Here is a 16,233-nt window from a genome sequence, read left to right on the forward strand (position 1 = left end):
TGTTTAGCTTTGCTTAATTTAATTTACAGGAAGACTCCCACACTGCCCTTCAGTCGTCTGGCCTGGAATGCAAGACAATCCTGCTTCAGTTTCCCAAGTCCTGTTTTTAGAGGAGAAAGCCATTGTGCCTGCACTCTCCTGATCATGTGTGTCTGTGTTGTATATGTGGAGAGTTTATGATTGAAGGAAGATGCAAAGATCAGAGGTGTCAGATTGTCCCTCAAGCTAGGGTTACAGGCTGTTGTGAACCGCTTGACGTGGGTGTAAGGAACAGAACACAAATCCTTAGCACGAACTCTTAACCCTCCTCCAGCAGCCAAACCCGCATTCCAGGTTCTTAAAGATATTTGTAAATTAATACCATTTTAAAGAACGCTCATAGACTATATCAACGGGTCAGCACGATGAGGACCACTGTGGACAACAGATAGACCCTTGCTCTCAGGAAAGCCAGAAGGACAGACAACAAACGAGCAAAATAATTCCAGATGGACGTAAACAAAAGTCGGACGTGGAGGAAAAGCAGGACAGAGGGTTGGTCCAGCAATTCCGGGACCAGGACACCAGGAAGGGCCTGGCCCTTGGATCCGCCCCCTTATTTGCATACGTCTTATGATTGGCTTCCGGCGGCAGGCCCCACCCCGCAGAGCTGGCGGCCTGGGAAGCAGCAAGCGGGCCGGGCGGAGATGCAGCGGCGGCTCCGGGTGTCGTGGCGCGGGCCGGGCGGTGTGCGGGCCGGATACGGGCAGGGGGTACCCGCCGCAGCACCCGCACTCTCCTGACGCCCCAGCCCTGCAGGCGATCCCGGGTCACCCCAGCCGTTGTCCCGCTTTGCAGTCCCCACCCCTCCGCCCTTTGTGCCGCCGCCACCGGGCGTCCCTAGCTCGGCGGAACCCGGGGCGCGCGGGAGCGAGAGGCCCCTCTGGGCTCACGGCCGGTAGCGGATGGCGAGCGCGCGCGGCGGGCGCAGGGGCTCTGCAGCCCGAGCCCGCGACGTTGGAAGCCCGGGCCGCCTCCGCCGCATTGTCCCGGGCTGCGAGCCCAGGCCCTGAGCTGCCGCAGCGCCCGCCCACCGCCACCCGCGGGGCCATGCGGAGAGCCGCGGGGATGGAGGACTACTCCGCAGAGGAGGAGGAGTCCTGGTACGACCATCAGGACCTGGAGCAGGGTGAGCGCTTCTGGGAGGGAAAGCACCGTGTGTGCCCTGAGACCCCCTGGCCGCTACTCCATTGTTGGGCGGTATCACCTAGAAAAGGGCTGGGCTGGACCCTGGTGCGCCCAGCAGAGAGGGCATGATGTGTCTTGAGAAAGGGGACGTGGACCAAGAGGGGCGCTGCCCTGGAAGATTCGGACGCGGCAGAGGGAGATGCAAAAGTGTCTAGTTGACAGGGCATCCATCGCCCTCCTCATCTTAGTAGCAGCAACTACTCGGGTGTCCCTGGTAAGGTATTGTTAGGGGGCCCTGGTACTAGGTGCAATAAAATCTTGGGGATTCCTGGTACTTTTGCTAAGAGCGCACTGTATGTTGAGATAAGTCATCTCTCCAGATCAGTAAGCAGCACTTGTCCCAGCTAGAATTCCTGAGCTCTAAGACTTCCAGAAGTTTCCCCAACTCCCTTCCCTCTTCCCAGAGAGGAGGTGGTGCAGGGGAGCATGCAGGCGAAGAAGCCAAAAGTCTCCTGTATGCCTCCCTGAGCGAGGTGTCCCCTGGTCCTTTCCATGCACTGACTGGGCTTCTACTCAAGTGGCTCAGGATGTGGAGGGATCCTTTAGAAATCTGACTTTCTGCCAAATGAAAGCCCCGGGGAAAGAGGGAGCCACTTCCGTGCTTTTCATCTGAGGGCCCAGAGAATGACTGAAAGGGGGTTTAGAAGCTGGTGATGAGGTGGCTAAAGTGACATCACTGAGAGGAGAGGTGGAGCCATCTTGACGAGAGCGAGGAGGCCTGAGAGGGTCAAGGCCAAGGCCTACAGAAGTAGTAGGGTTGGTCTCATCCTCTTCTCTGCCAAGGTGCTTGTTTGGCTGATACCCTGAGGGTGAGGAAACATCTAGGGAGAAAGGACCTTCCCACAGTCACCCGAAAGCCCTGAGGTATTAAAACACAGTGTGTGCTGTGGAGGAGGAGGAGGCCCAGAGCCCCGGTTTTGCCAGGCTGGGAAGCATTTGCTTGGATCCTGGATCCTTTGTCTCCTGACCCACTTCCCCACACCGCGGAGCTTCACCTACCTGCAGATGAAGGGGCTGCCCCTGTACTGTCAGCCCGAGCCAGAACCTTGGGATACCTATGTAGCAGGCAGGGTGCTGGGCTTGACGGTGATTGCTGTGCAGTGAGCTGCCCCCATGTGCTTGTGGTACCTCTCCTCTGTCCTGGCTACTAAACTTTTACATTCCATAAACACCTATTGGCTCCATTTGAGTGCCAGACATCATCCTGGGTACCCAAGAGCGGGGTGGGAGGATGGGGGGGTGGGGTGGACGGGAGCAGGAGGACACTTGTCAGTTCTAAGTGATTATGGGATGGCTTCCTGGGAGAGGCTAGCTCATAAGAAAAGATGATAAAGCTGAGTTCTGGGGAAGATCGCCTCCAGGGGAGGAGGATGCTAATACCATGGCAGTCTCATTTAGTTCCCGCACCCCTAATGAAGGCCTGGCACCATGCCCAGCCCAGATGTGAGAGGAAGAAGCCGGCGAGTGGGGTGGGAGATGTGTGGCTTCTGGTGAGGGACTGAAGAGCTCCATACACCCCACCCCCACACGTCTTGGGTCCTGCTGGGTCTGGCCTACAGCTCCAGTCGTAGAGAGAGCCCAGGAACTCAGGGGGATACTCAGTAGTGAGACACTCTATGAAGAAAGTGGTCCTTCCTGCCAGGGGCTGTGCTGAGTCTAGGGCTGGAGTCTCTGCCCTCCAGATCCTGAATTCCAGCAGAGGAGGCGGAAGTGGGAGGTCAGAGTGATGGTATGGCCCCCTCAGCAAAGAGCTCTGAGCTGGAGAACAGAGGAAGGAAGTAAAAGGCATGCGGACAGAGGGGGTGTTTGTACCAAGGCTCGGACTGAGTGAAGGACAGGGGAAGCAGGGGACAAAGGAAGTCCTAGCCTCTTGGCTCTGCAGGCCAGGCCAGGAGAGCTGGGTGATGGGGTAGAGTGTCTGCTAAAAGACAGTCGTGTCAGAGGTCCCGTGTGTGTGTTCCTCTTCTCTGTACTTGGGTCCCCAAATTCTTTTCGTCCCGTCTCCTCTGTGGTTGCCTTGGCATGCTCCACACATGCCGTATCCTTCCCGCCTATTTTCCCTTACCCCGGACCAAGCCCCAACTTAAGTCCCATAGAGACTGGCTTTGGTGTGGCTCTGTCCCAGAGGTAGGAGGAAGGTGGGCAGGACAGGTAGGGTCTTGGATTTTGCTACGTTCCTTCCACCCGCCGCCATGAGCACCCGTAAAAATAGAAAAAGTCATGAATTAATGATTAGGCATTGGCTCTTTCTTTGCCTTCTCCCTCCTCTACCTGTGGCCACCTCTGTCCAGGCTGAGGGACATGGCACTGCTGAGTCACAGATTTTGAGACCTGACCTCCCTTCCTGCCCAGCCTGACCTTGAGTCATCCCCCCTCCTCCCCCAGGGAGTGCTCAGACGATAGGGATGTCCTCCCTCCACCCTCGTTACCCCCAGAGGCCTTTCTGAGTTCCCGACTCTTGTGTCCTGTGTGGTAAGACCCCCTCCCCCCCCCCAGATCCACCAGCTGTAGCCTTCTACCTCAATCGCCCTTTGTCCGACTTGGCCTGTCCCTCGTCCCTTTCCTGCCTCTCTGTCAAGAGTCTGTTCTGCGATGGGTTCCAGGCTTTCTTTTGGTTTTCCCCCAGGGCATTGCCTTATACATAACCAGTAACATCTCCTGAAGGAAGCCACAGAGAGCCCCTAGGGCCAGGCAGGGGAGGTGGCAGCCCAGACTCAGTGCCTTCCTTGATTTGGTTCAGAGCTGCCTGTTAGCCCGACCTTAAGAGGCTGCTTGTCTTTCCATGCCTGCCAGCTTCCAGTGCCTCAGCATCCAGGCCACCCTTTCCCCGAGTCCAGAACTGCCACTATACTTCCGCAAGCCAGCCGCCCCCTCTGGTACTCGGTTCCTCTCAGCCCCCTGCTCTACAGCTTCTAGACTCCTCCCACGGCCCCTCCAGGCGGCTCTGACCAGCTTAGCTTGCACTGTGATCCAGTTTCCCTGCCATTCCCCCCACCAGCTCCACCCCAGCCGCTTCCTTCCTGTCTCCTTCGCCGTCCCTGGATCACCAGGCGGCCAAGTCACATTCTCTGCTTTTACAAGGCGACCTTCAGTGTCTCTCTGTTCATAGTGTGGCCTACCCCACCACCACCACCACCACCACTAGGATCCCAGCTCCCGGCTTGCCTGGAAGGGAGGCGCGTGGCATTGAAATTGCCTTGGCCTTTCCTCATTCTTCTGGCTTTGAATTCTGGGTAAGCTGCAGGGCCTTGTCGTTGGCCACCCAGGTGTCTGCTATAGCAACGGCCGCTCCCTAGACCACCTAACAGTTCCACGGCCTGAACATTTAGGAAGGGATGAGCTGAACCTTGCCATCCTGTTATACGCTAGGAAGACCGTGGGGTCTCCTTAGGGCCAACCACCCCAGCCCTACCCTGACCCCTGTCATCCCAAGCACATGACGTATCACAACAAATTGATATTTGTTGAATATAGGCTTGTATCAGGTGCCTGGGCCTTTTGGCATCTTCGTTAGGCAGGCTACTTGCCCCAGGCTATGGAGTTTGTATCTGATTTAGTTTTGTTTCCTTCAGGAGAACTGTTTTTGTTCCGGGCTGTGTCGTTGCAGTCTAGCTGGAGGGGAGCTGCTGTGGTCCACTCGGGACACAAAGCCTTCCTCTCTGATTAATTTAGCTCTAGAGGGCCCCGTTCTGGCTATTTCGGAACCTCACCTCTGAGCTTGGGAGATACAGGTGATGTGATCAGGAGTTTAAAGCCGTCCTTGGCTACATGTCAAGGAAAACCTGGACTACGTGAGACCTTACCTCAAATGCCTGCCTAGCATGCAGGAAGCCCTGGGTTTGATTCCCCAACACTGCAGAAAACCAGATGCTGCGGCACATCCCTACTTAGGAGGTACAGGCAGAAGGATGAGAGTTCAAGGTTACCCTCAGCCACGTTTTGAGTTTGAGGCCAGCCTAAGCCACAAGATACTCTGTCTTTAAGAAAGAAAGAAGAGCCAGGCGTAATCCCAGCACTCAGGGGGCAGAGGCAAGCGGGTCTCTGGGAGTTCAAGGCCAGCCTGGTCTACAAAGCAAGTCCGGGACAGCCAAGGCTGCACAGAGAAAACCCTGTCTCGAAACAAAAACAAACAAAACAAAACAAAACAAAAACAAAAAGAAAGAAAAGAGGAAAACTTTACCCTCAACCTTGGGAGCAATTTTAGGCTTGTTCCTGATAAGACTAGCCTGTTGCCTAGGTCCAGTGGCTGATGGGGCTGCTCTGGTTCTCACAAGGAAACCCCAGGCCTGTCCTCAGCTTAGCTGAAAGAACAGAGGATGCTCTGCCCTCTACCTGTGCAGGATCCCTGCTCCATAAGGCTCCAAGAGGAAGGCCTTTCCTGGGCCTGTCTGCTGCACAGTAAAGGGTGTAGCCGAAACAACAGCATATCTAAAATGTTCTGGGGGTTGGGGGAAACGGGGCAGAAATCTCATCTGTCTTCAAGGGAAAGCAGAACTATCATTGTGTGTAAAAATAGCGCCACGTCTTATTGGCCCCAGAAGAGTCGCTTTTACAAATCTTGGTCCAGATTTCCACCACCGGCCTAGAATGAAGGCTAGTGTAACAAATGGGCTCGTGGTATTAAATAGGAGAAATCAATCAGAGCTTTCCTGCTTGGGCCGAGCAGATCACATAGGCCAGTGATTGCCCCACTAACTCTCTTCTGGGAAGGTGTTCTTACAAAAGGTGGTGACTTGCAGTAACATTTTTTTGGGGGGGACGGTTATTCTGGTTTGGTTTTAGTTTTCCTTGGCTGTCCTAGAACTCTCTCTGTAGACCAGGCTGGCCTCGAACTCAGAGACCCGCCTGCCTCTGCCTCCCAAGTGCTGGGATAGGTACTGGGATTGAAGGGTGCGCCCGCCACCACTGCCTGGCTTGCAAAAGGGTTTTAATACAATGAAGTTAATCCTAGTTTGGCTTGCATTCTTCAGTACTAGACACTGAGCCCAGATCCCCACACACCCTAGGCAATCTCACAGCTGCTTCTGTCACTGAGCTACGTCCCCAGCCTTCTTTCACTGTTAGTGGCTTTTAGCAAATTTTCTGTATAAGTGCTCTGCCCACATGTATGTATGTGTATGTGCCATCTGAGTGCCTAGTCCCCAGAGGAGCAAGAAGAGAGCGATGGATCCCCTGGGACCAGGGTCACCAACAGTCGTGAGCTGCTGAGCCGGTTCTGGGAACTGGACTCAGGTCCTCTGCAAGGGCAGCAAGAGCTCTTGACCAGCACAGTGGTGTTTAATACAGGGTCTCCTCCCCCTGTAATCCTGACTGGCATGGAAGTTGATGCAATCAACCCCCCTGTCTCTGCCTCCCAAGTGCTGAGATTACAGATATGAGCTACCATGCCCAAACCTTACCCACCTTTTAACTTTTCATTTTGGGACAGTGCCTCTGAGCTGCCTGAGCTGGCCTTGAACTTGTGGTCCTCTTGCCTTGGCCTCCTGAGTAGCTGGGATCTTGGGCCCATGGCCTAGTCACACAGTTTTGTTTGTTTGTCTTTCGTTGTTGTTGTTTTTATCAAGGTCCCGGGTAATTCAGACTGACCTTGGAGCAACCGTGTACATCAAAGGATGACCTTGAACTCCTGATCCTCAGTGCTGGACTGCACGTGTCCAGTTCCACACAATGTATGCAGAGCTGGACGCTGAGTCCAGGGCTTTGCGCATGCGACCAAGCACTCTGCCCCCTGAGCTTCTCTCCTCTGCCTGGCTTTGGTTTGGTTTGGGGTTGGTTGGGGGTTTTTTTGTTGTTGTTTGGTTGGTTAGATTTGTTTGTTTGGGTGGATGGTTTTTTTGTTTTTGTTTTTGTTTTCTTTTCTTTTTTTGGTTTTTTGAGACAGGGTTTCTCTGTGCAGCCTTGGCTGTCCTGGACTCGATTTGTAGACCAAGCTGGCCTCGATAGCAATCCACCTGCCTCTGCCTCCCGAGTGCTGGGATTAAAGGCGTGTGCCACCACGCCCGTCTGTTTTTGTTTTTCTTTTGAGACAAAATCTCATGTAGCCTAGGCTGACCTTAAACTCCTGGTTCTCCTGCCTCAGTTTCCTGAGTTCTAGGGTTACAGATTTGCAAACCCCCTTGGTCCATAGTTTCACTTTTAATAGAAAAAAAAAATGCTCAAAAACACTCTAAACACCCAACAATAAGGATTATCAACACAAAGGTGTTCAAAGCCTGTATACAATAGCATTTTCTGCATCCACCAATAGTGTGCATAGCTACTGTGACATATTGTTGTAGGAGAAAAGCAGGCACAGACAAAATACAGCTGTTTGCACAGTGTGTTTGTGTTGCATTTTGTGTGATATATATGTATGTATATGTGTGTGCGTGTGCATGTGTGTGTGTCATGTGTTCGTGCATGTGCATGTGCATGTGTGTGTGGGTGTCATGTTTGCACAGGTTCCTCATGAAAGCTAGAGGAGGATGTCTGAGTGCCTGAAACCAGAGTTACAGACTGCTGGGAATCAAACTCAGGCTCTCTGCAAGAGCACCAAAGAGCTCTTGCCTGCTGAGCCACCTCGCCACATCCTTGTTATTATTGTTTTTTTCCTTTTTTTTTTTTTTTTTTTTTTTTTTTGAGATAGAGTTTCATTGTGTAGCCCTGCCTGACTTCAGTCTCACAGAGGCAGTCTACCCGCCTTTGCCACCAACTGCTGGGATTAAAGGCATGCACCGACACGCCCAGCTCAATTTTTGTTTTTTTGTTTGTTTGTTTTTTCAAGACAGGGTCTCTCTGTGTAGCCTTGGCTGTCCTGGACTCCCTTTGTAGACCAGGCTGGCCTCAAACTCACAGTGATCCTCCTGCCTCTGCCTCCCGAGTGCTAGGATTAAAGGTGTGTGCCACCATGCCCGGCCCAGCTCGATTTTTCTATCGTTTGGCTTTTTACCTTTCTGCCCTATATGTTTGGGATTTTTTAGATACCAAGCATAAAGAAATACCAAGCTGGTTGGCAGCACAAGTCTACAGTCCCAGCTCTCAGGAAGCTGAGGCAGAAGGATGGTGAGTTCCAGGCTAGCCTGGGCTCCACAGTAAGATCCTGACCAAACCAAGCCAAACCAAACCAGAGACTTGAAGGAAGAGAAGGGAGTAAGCCTGGAGCTTGTAGGGAAAGGCATTTCAAATGGAAAGGACGCCAGTGCGCAGGCTCAACCCTGGCTTCCATCTCTTGCCAGGCTGTGGCTTCTAAGTGGCCTGTGTCAGGGCGAGGCTGCAGTCACTAAGAGCCCATCACTGATGAATGCTGAGGCGTGATGCCTTCCTCACTGTGTCCTTTGCTCTGCCGCTGCCTGCAGACTTGCACCTGGCTGCGGAGCTCGGCAAGACCCTGCTGGAGCGGAACAAGGAGCTGGAGGGGTCCCTGCAGCAGATGTACGCCACCAACGAGGAGCAGGTGCAGGAGATCGAGGTGAGGCGCCTCAGGCTCTGCACTGCTCCTCCCACCTCTCAGGACCTTCCGCCGAGGCTTGTGTGTGCCTTTGTACCACTCGCAAAAGGCATCCCCAGCCTCTCCCTCACGGTTCACCGCCTACCTGCCCACCAATCGCAGGCAGCCCACTGCAGCGTGGTCTTCACCCCCTGCTCAGTAGAACGCAGACATCCTAGGAGTGGTAGGAGGGTTCCTGCCCCGTCATTGTAAAGGTTTGTTCCACCCTTACCTCCTCCTCCCCTAGTACTTGACCAAGCAGCTGGACACGCTGCGCCTCGTGAACGAGCAGCATGCCAAAGTGTACGAGCAGCTGGACCTGACGGCCAGAGACCTGGAGCTGACCAACCAGAGGCTAGTGCTGGAGAGTAAGACTGCCCAGCAAAAGATCCACGGGTGAGGGCCGGGATGGTGAGGAGGCCCAGGGCGGTACACACGGGCATGTGGACTAGTCGGGAGACCCACACCCTTCTAAAGAGCCTGGGACTGGAGCGAGGCCATCCCTGTCAGCCGTGTGTCCACCCCCCCTCCTTCCTTTCTTCCCTTTCCTTTTCTTTCTTTTCTTTTTTTTTTAAAGATTTATTTATTATTATGTATACAGTGTTCTGCCTGCATGTACACCTGCAGGCCAGAAGATGACACCAGATCTCATTACAGATGGTTATGAGCCACCATGCAGTTGCTGGGAATTGAACTCAGGACCTTTGGAAGAGCAGCCGGTGCTCTTAACCTCTGAGCCATCTCTCCAGCCCGTCTTCTGGGTTTTTTTTCAAAACAGGGTTTCTCTGTGTAGTCTTGGCTATCCTGGAACTCACTCTGTAGACCAGGCTGGCCTCGAACTCACAGAGATCTGCCTGCCTCTGCCACCCAAAGTGCCAGGATTAAAGGCGTGCACCACCGCCGTCATCACCACCTGACCTTTTCTTTCTAAGATTTACTTTTATTCTATGTGTGTGGGTGTTTAGCCTGCATGTATGTCTGTGTAGCATGTGGGTGCCGTGCCCTCTGAGGCCAGGAGAGGGCGTGGGAACTTCTGGAGCTAGAGTTACAGATGGTTTGAGCCACCATGGGGACGGTTTGAGCCACCATGGGGACGCTGGAAAACAAACCCAGGTCCTCTGCTAGAGCAACCAGTGTCTTACCCACTGAGCTATCTCTCCTGCCCCCCACAACCGATGGATGAAAAGTCACCCATATTCCAGGAAACAACCTCCCACCTATGATTGCGCACCAGGCTTAGTTTGAGGTACTAGAGACTCAGTGACCATGACCTGCCCTCTGGGACCTCCCAGATGGGAAGGAAGGCAGGCATGTAAATGTGTCTCTGTGTTGTGAGTTGACCCTAGACGCTAGAGGGCTTCTCTACCCCAGCTAGTTCCCAAATAATTGAGACAGAGACCTTTTAGAATTACAAAGGCTTTTAGGCACCGTAACTGAGCAGATATCAATCCTCTAAGCTATTTTGCTATTTCCCAGCTACACACACATACACACACACACACACACACACACACACACACACACACACACACACACACACTCTTGCCATAACTGTTCCTGCCTGGGCTGCTTCCGTTCCTTCAGGCCAGCCTCACGGCCACATGCTCATGGTCCTTACTGCCCCATGGCCACCTCCTCCTCTCTGGCTTCCTCTCCTCCTGCTGCTGCTCTCTTCTTCTCTCTCCTCATGGTCCCCTTCTGACCCCAAGCCCAGGAACCTAAGCTCCGCCTACTTCCATTTAGCCCAGCTATATAGGCTGTCAGCTACTATTATTAACCAATCGACTTGAAATTGGGGGGCAAGGTTTACAAACAACACCTGGCGCACATGAGAACGTGCTGGATAGCCACCAGATCTTGGGGGGGGGTCAGTATTTAGAATTAGAATGCGTAGCCCCAGACCGACCCCAGAGTCACTGCAGTGCACAGTGGTAGTGACAGAGGGGTGTGCAAGAACCTGGGGTTGGGTTGGGTAAATGGCCTGTTTGCTAAAATGCTTGCTGCATGGGCTTGAGAGCCTGAGTTCAAGGCTCTATGTAAAATGCAGGGCGCAATAGCGTGCGTGTGTTAATTCCAAACCAAGGAGGGGGTGACGGGTGGACCCCACCCTAGCTGAATCAGCAGTCCCTGGGTTCTAGTGGAAGCCTATCTCAAGAACACAAGCTTGTTGAGGCGTGATGCCCAAGGTCATCTTTTGGCCTCCGTCGGTAGACACACACACACACACACACACGTGTACACAGATACAGAAGGATCAGACGTGGCTGAGGAGGAGGAATGCCTGGCTCAGACTGGGGCACACAGGCAATGGGCAGGTCCTCGGGTATGGCAGCCTTCTCTGACTTTAACACCAGACAGCATGCTGAAGATTGTTTGTCCTTAACACCATGTTCTCCACCTAACTCCATGCCCAAGGATCCTGGGCTGCCAAAAGGAGGCTGTCCCAGTCTCCTGAAGACTTCCCCAAGGCAGGACTTGAGAGATGGCTAAGAAGTAAAGTGTGCCAGGAAAGGTGGCGCACATCTTTAATCCCAGCACTTGGGAGGCAGAGGCAGGCGGGTCTCTGTGAGTTCAAGGCCAGCCTGGTCTACAAAGTGAGTCCAGGACAGCCAAGGCTCCACAGAGAAACCCTGTCTCGAAAAAACAAAAAGAAAAAAAGAAAGAAAAGAAAAAGAAAGAAGTTAAGATTGCACCAGGCGAGGTGGTGCATGCCTATACTCTTAGCACTCTAGAGGCAGAGACAGACAAATCTCTGTGAGTTCGAGACCAGCCTGGTCTATACAGCAAGTCCAGGACAGCCAAGGCTACACAGAGAAACCCTAACTCTAAGTCTCGCCCCGACCTCACCTCAAAAAAAAAAAAAAAAGAGTGCTTACTGCTCTTGGACCAGAGTTTAGTTCCCAGCACCCACAGCGCCACAGCAAGTGGCTTGAAATCATCCAGTTCCAGGGGACCCAAGGCACCTGCACACACACACACCAATTTTAACATTTTGATTATGAGCCTAGATTCTAATGGCTGAGACACAGCTCTCCAGCCCTAACAATATTTACCCAAAAAAAAAAAAAAAAAAAGAAAAAGAAAAAGAAAAAAAATATATATATCCCTCATGCATGTCCCCATCCTGTCATCCTATTCCAGGCTGACAGAGACCATTGAGCGCCTGCAGTCTCAAGTCGAGGAGCTACAGGCCCAGGTGGAGCAACTGCGAGGCCTGGAGCAGCTTCGGGTTTGCCGGGAGAAGCGGGAACGCAGGCGAACTATTCACACCTTTCCCTGTCTGAAGGAGCTGTGTACGAGTGCTCGGTAGGCAAAGGCCCTGGTGTGGTTTAGAGTCAATCCCAAGAGCTCTGACTGAAGGATAAAGGTGCACAGTGCACAGCAGCCGGGAAGGAGGCCTGTGTCTGGTCCAAGCCATTGGGATGCCCTAGGTGTTACTGTGCTAAAATAAGCCATCACAGCCGTTTTTGCCCACTAGTCAGATGAGAAAGGCCTAAGCTTGGCAGTTACATGGCTCATCCAAGGTCGTGTAGTTAGCACTCAGCACAGTCGGGCTTCTAACCTAGGAAGAGCTGAGTACTGTACTGTTTGATTCCCATTAAATCTTACGTTTGTTTGTTTTCGAGACAGGGTTTCTCTGTGTAGCCTTGGCACATGCCTTTAATCCCAGCACTCTGGAGGCAGAGGCAGGCCGATCGCTGTGAGTTCGAGGCTAGCCTGGTCTACAAAGTGAGCCCTGGACAGCCAAGATAACACAAAGAAACCCTGTCTCGAACCTTCCCCCTGACCCCCCCCCAAAAAAAGACCCTGTTTTTTTTTGTTTTGTTTTGTTTTAATAAGTTGGAAAATCAGGAGTGTGATTGGAAACTAGGTCCAGGCTGCAACAGAATAGGGTCACTGTCATCTCTAAGCCTCAGGGTCTAAAGGAAGGGAGATCACCACGCCCTAGAAAGTATGGAGAGTGTCTGGCCAGCACCAATTAGCGCAGGACACACCTGGAGATCTCCCTTTGTGCCTGCCTTGGACCTTCCCTGTCCCTCCCAGTGCTGAAGAATCCTGGGTGAGCCTCGACAGGTCATGGGCCTCAGACACACAGCCAGGAGAGAACGTTAGAAGGGTGGAGAAGGAAGGGTTAGAGCCCCGTGTGTGACACTTCCATCCGGGGCCTTGGCCATGACCAACTAACTCTGCTTGCCCCCCCCCCCCAAGCAGGTGTGAGGATGGCTTCCGCCTACACAGTTCCTCACTGGAGCTGGGCCCTCGGCCCCTGGAGCAGGAAAACGAACGGCTGCAGACCTTGGTGGGGGTGCTGCGTTCCCAGGTGAGCCAGGAGCGACAGCGCAAGGAGCGGGCGGAGCGCGAGTACACCGTGGTGCTCCAGGAGTACACGGAGCTGGAGAGACAGCTGTGTGAGATGGAAGGCTGCCGCCTGCGTGTGCAGGAGCTGGAGGCCGAGCTGCTGGAGCTGCAGCAGATGAAGCAGGCAAAGACCTACCTGCTGGCCCGGGATGAGCACCTGGCAGAGGCTTTGCTGGCACCTCTCACTCAGGCCCCCGAGGCTGACGACCCCCAACCAGGCAATGGAGCCGACTCCAATGCCCAGGATGGTATCTCCTCACCGGCAGCCTCCCCGAGCCACGCCGTGCGCAAGAGCTGCAGTGACACAGCACTCAATGCCATAGTGGCCAAGGACCCAGCCAGCCGACATGCTGGCAACCTCACCTTGCATGCCAACAGTGTGCGCAGGCGCGGTATGTCTATCCTGAGGGAGGTGGATGAGCAGTACCACGCGCTGCTGGAGAAATACGAGGAGCTGCTGAGCAAGTGCCGGCAGCATGGTGCCGGGGTGCGGCACGCGGGCGTGCAGACCTCCCGGCCCATCTCCCGGGACAGCTCATGGAGGGACCTGCTGGGAGGCGAGGATGGCCAGGGAGAGGGCAAGGCTGGTGAGAAAAGCCTAAGCCAGCACGTGGAGGCGGTGGATAAGCGGCTGGAGCAGAGCCAGCCGGAGTACAAAGCACTCTTCAAAGAGATCTTCGCCAGGATCCAGAAGACCAAGGCCGACATCAACGCCACCAAAGTCAAGACACACAGCAGCAAGTGACCCCTCTCTAGCTAGGCCTGCAGCCTCCCTCTTCCTCCTGGCCAGAGGGGCCCCTCATGCCTTGATGGCAGCCTCTTGGCAAGTGAGAAAGCCCTTAAGCAGGGAGGCCTTTCTGATCTGCAGACACAGCATATTTCCTGCTGGTGGCTCGGCTCACCTGTCCTGCCTCCCTTGGCCACTTCGCTTCAGCTTGAAGGCACAGCTTAGTTTAAAAGCCAAACACCCACCCCCCACTTCTCCACCCAACTACTGTCCCTGGGGGGCTCTTCAGCCTCCTCAACCCTCTGTTTCTGAACCCCAGGCCTCACTCTCAGATTGTCGCCAGTCTTCTGCAAGCCTTTCTGGCTTAACTGGCGATTTTTTTTTTAACCCTTCCAAAGTTGTTTTTCTGAGAGATTTGCAATGCAAGGTCTCCTTGAACCTTGCCACAACTGGAAACACTTGAAAGGGAATCTCAGAGCCAGCTGTTGCTGGTGTCTGGGGTCTCGAAGACCATCCACTGCTTCTTGCCAGCTATGACTGTCCTTCCCTTAGCGCCAGCTGCAGCTCTCCCAGAGTTCCGAGCAGGGCACAGCTAGCTCCCATCTTGCAGAACAGGAAGCTTTAGTCAGGAGTGTACCCGCTCCAGCCCTGGCGAATACCCTCAGCTCACCACAGATCTGTAGCCAATCCGAATAGAGGAAGAGGGGACCCCTCCACAGCCATGCATGGGGTAGCGTCCCTTTCCTCTCAGGGCCAACCTCCTCAAGTTCCCGTTCCTGGAAACACCTTGTGGGCATGAAGCTTTGCAGGGGCTCAGATGGTGGGGAGGGCCCCAAGCCTGTGCCACCTCTGCGTCCCTTCCTTTCTCTGTACCTGCCCCATCTCAGGGACCATGACGTCTCATCCACTCCTCACTTCCTCAGGCCAGCCCTGCTACAGTTCACATCTGCAGCCTTCAGAATGTCCCACGTGAGTGTCACCAACCCAGGTCCTGGTGTCCATCCCTACCCTCACCAGGGACTGTAGGATCCTTATTCCGTGTTCAGTTTTGTTTTGTTGTTTGTTTTCATTTTCTTTCTTTCCTTTCTTTTTACTTTTTTTAGAGACAGGGTTTCTCTGTGTAGCCTTGGCTGCTCTGGATTCCCTTTGTAGACCAGGCTGGCCTTGAACCCACAGAGATCCGCCTGCCTCTGCTTCCCTGAGTGCTGGTATTATAGGCCTGTACCACCGCACCTGTTGGTTTTTGTTTTTTTGTTTTGTTTTTTCTGTTGGTTTGGTTTGGTGGTTTTTTTTTAGGCAGAGTTTCTCTGTGTAGCCCTGGCAGTCTCAGAACTCACTCTGTAGGCCAGGCTGGCCTTGAATTCATAGAGATCCACTTGCCTCTGCCTCCCAAGTGCTAGGATTAAAAGCGTGCACCACCACACTGCCCAGCCCTCATGTTAAGTATTCTTTTTTTAGTTTTTCTCGAGATGGGGGTCTCTGTGTAACAGCCCTGGCTGCCCTAGACAGCTTTGTAGACCAGGCTCACAGAGATCCACCTGCCTCTGCCTCCTGAATAAAGGCGTGTGCTGCCACCACTGCCCAGCCCCCAAGTTGAGTATTCTGAAATTGAAGAAATCCCTCCCGTCCCACCTTCCTACAGAACACCTGCTTTTCACCGCCCACCTTTAGGGGGCAGTCCGAGACCTGGGTCAAGGGTTCAATATTTTAAGCCTAAGACTTCAGAAAGTCAAGCTTCATCTGAGAGATGCCCAGGTCCCCAGCTCGCCCACAGCAGTTTTTTGGGGCTTCTGGTTCCTTCTGCCACCCTTCCCAAGACCTTAGAAATCAAAGGAGCCATACAATCTAGTGGGAGGGGGTGACTCTGGCCTCAGTGCCAGGAGCCCAGTAGGAACCGTCATGCCTTACCTCTTTCTAATGGGTGAAGAGGCTTTCTTACCGAGCATGTCTGACATCCCTGGAGAGGCTACGTTGCTCCGGGTGGCACTGTGATGTCAGCTGGCAGCTGGATCCTTCAGTTCATGCAACTTGGACCCTTTTGTCCTTTGGGGCTGGTCACCTCCAGGCCCTCTGTGTCTCTCTGTCACCTGGGGATAGAGAAGGAACTCAGGCCCGATCACTTCCCCGGTTCTGTAGCGGCTGACCAGCATCACCTTCGAAGTATACATGAGAGAAATATATTTACAAATGCTTTATTCTCGTCTTTAATAAAAGAAAAAAATGCACCAGTATTCTAAAAGCAGGGGTGGCCCTGGGGCCACAGTTTCGTCCTTGTGTCTCACGGGCTTGCCTCCTGTCTTGCACCACTGTGGGTGAGGGTGTGTCTGAGCTCTGTACCCCTTAGCTCTCTGTTTTTCTTTGAGGTCACTCTGCCCCCCTGAAGTCTCAGCTTTTTCTTGATTACTTTCTCATGCTTAAGACAGCCCAGGATCAGCTCTTGGAGAGAGCTGTGTAC

General features: G+C 53.5%; 1 protein-coding gene across 2 annotated transcripts; it reads left to right on the forward strand.

Annotated features, from left to right (window-relative positions):
• Positions 1–662: 662 nt before the first annotated feature.
• On the forward strand, positions 663–15,973 carry CDR2L (cerebellar degeneration related protein 2 like). Of its 2 annotated transcripts, none has more exons than XM_084751653.1 (5): positions 663–1,168; positions 8,562–8,674; positions 8,940–9,088; positions 11,834–11,998; positions 12,902–15,973. In XM_084751653.1, the coding sequence occupies exons 1-5, from the start codon at positions 1,090–1,092 to the stop codon at positions 13,794–13,796; spliced, it is 1,401 nt and encodes a 466-aa protein (XP_084607779.1). In that variant the 5' UTR covers positions 663–1,089; the 3' UTR covers positions 13,797–15,973. The 2 variants fall into 2 exon arrangements, with proteins under 2 accessions (XP_084607779.1, XP_084607780.1); XM_084751654.1 differs by having other exon boundaries at positions 12,905–15,973.
• Positions 15,974–16,233: the final 260 nt, after the last annotated feature.

This window comes from Acomys minous, assembly GCF_964271855.1.
Source record: "Acomys minous genome assembly, chromosome: 12".
In the NCBI taxonomy this organism is placed as follows: Eukaryota; Metazoa; Chordata; class Mammalia; order Rodentia; family Muridae; genus Acomys; species Acomys minous.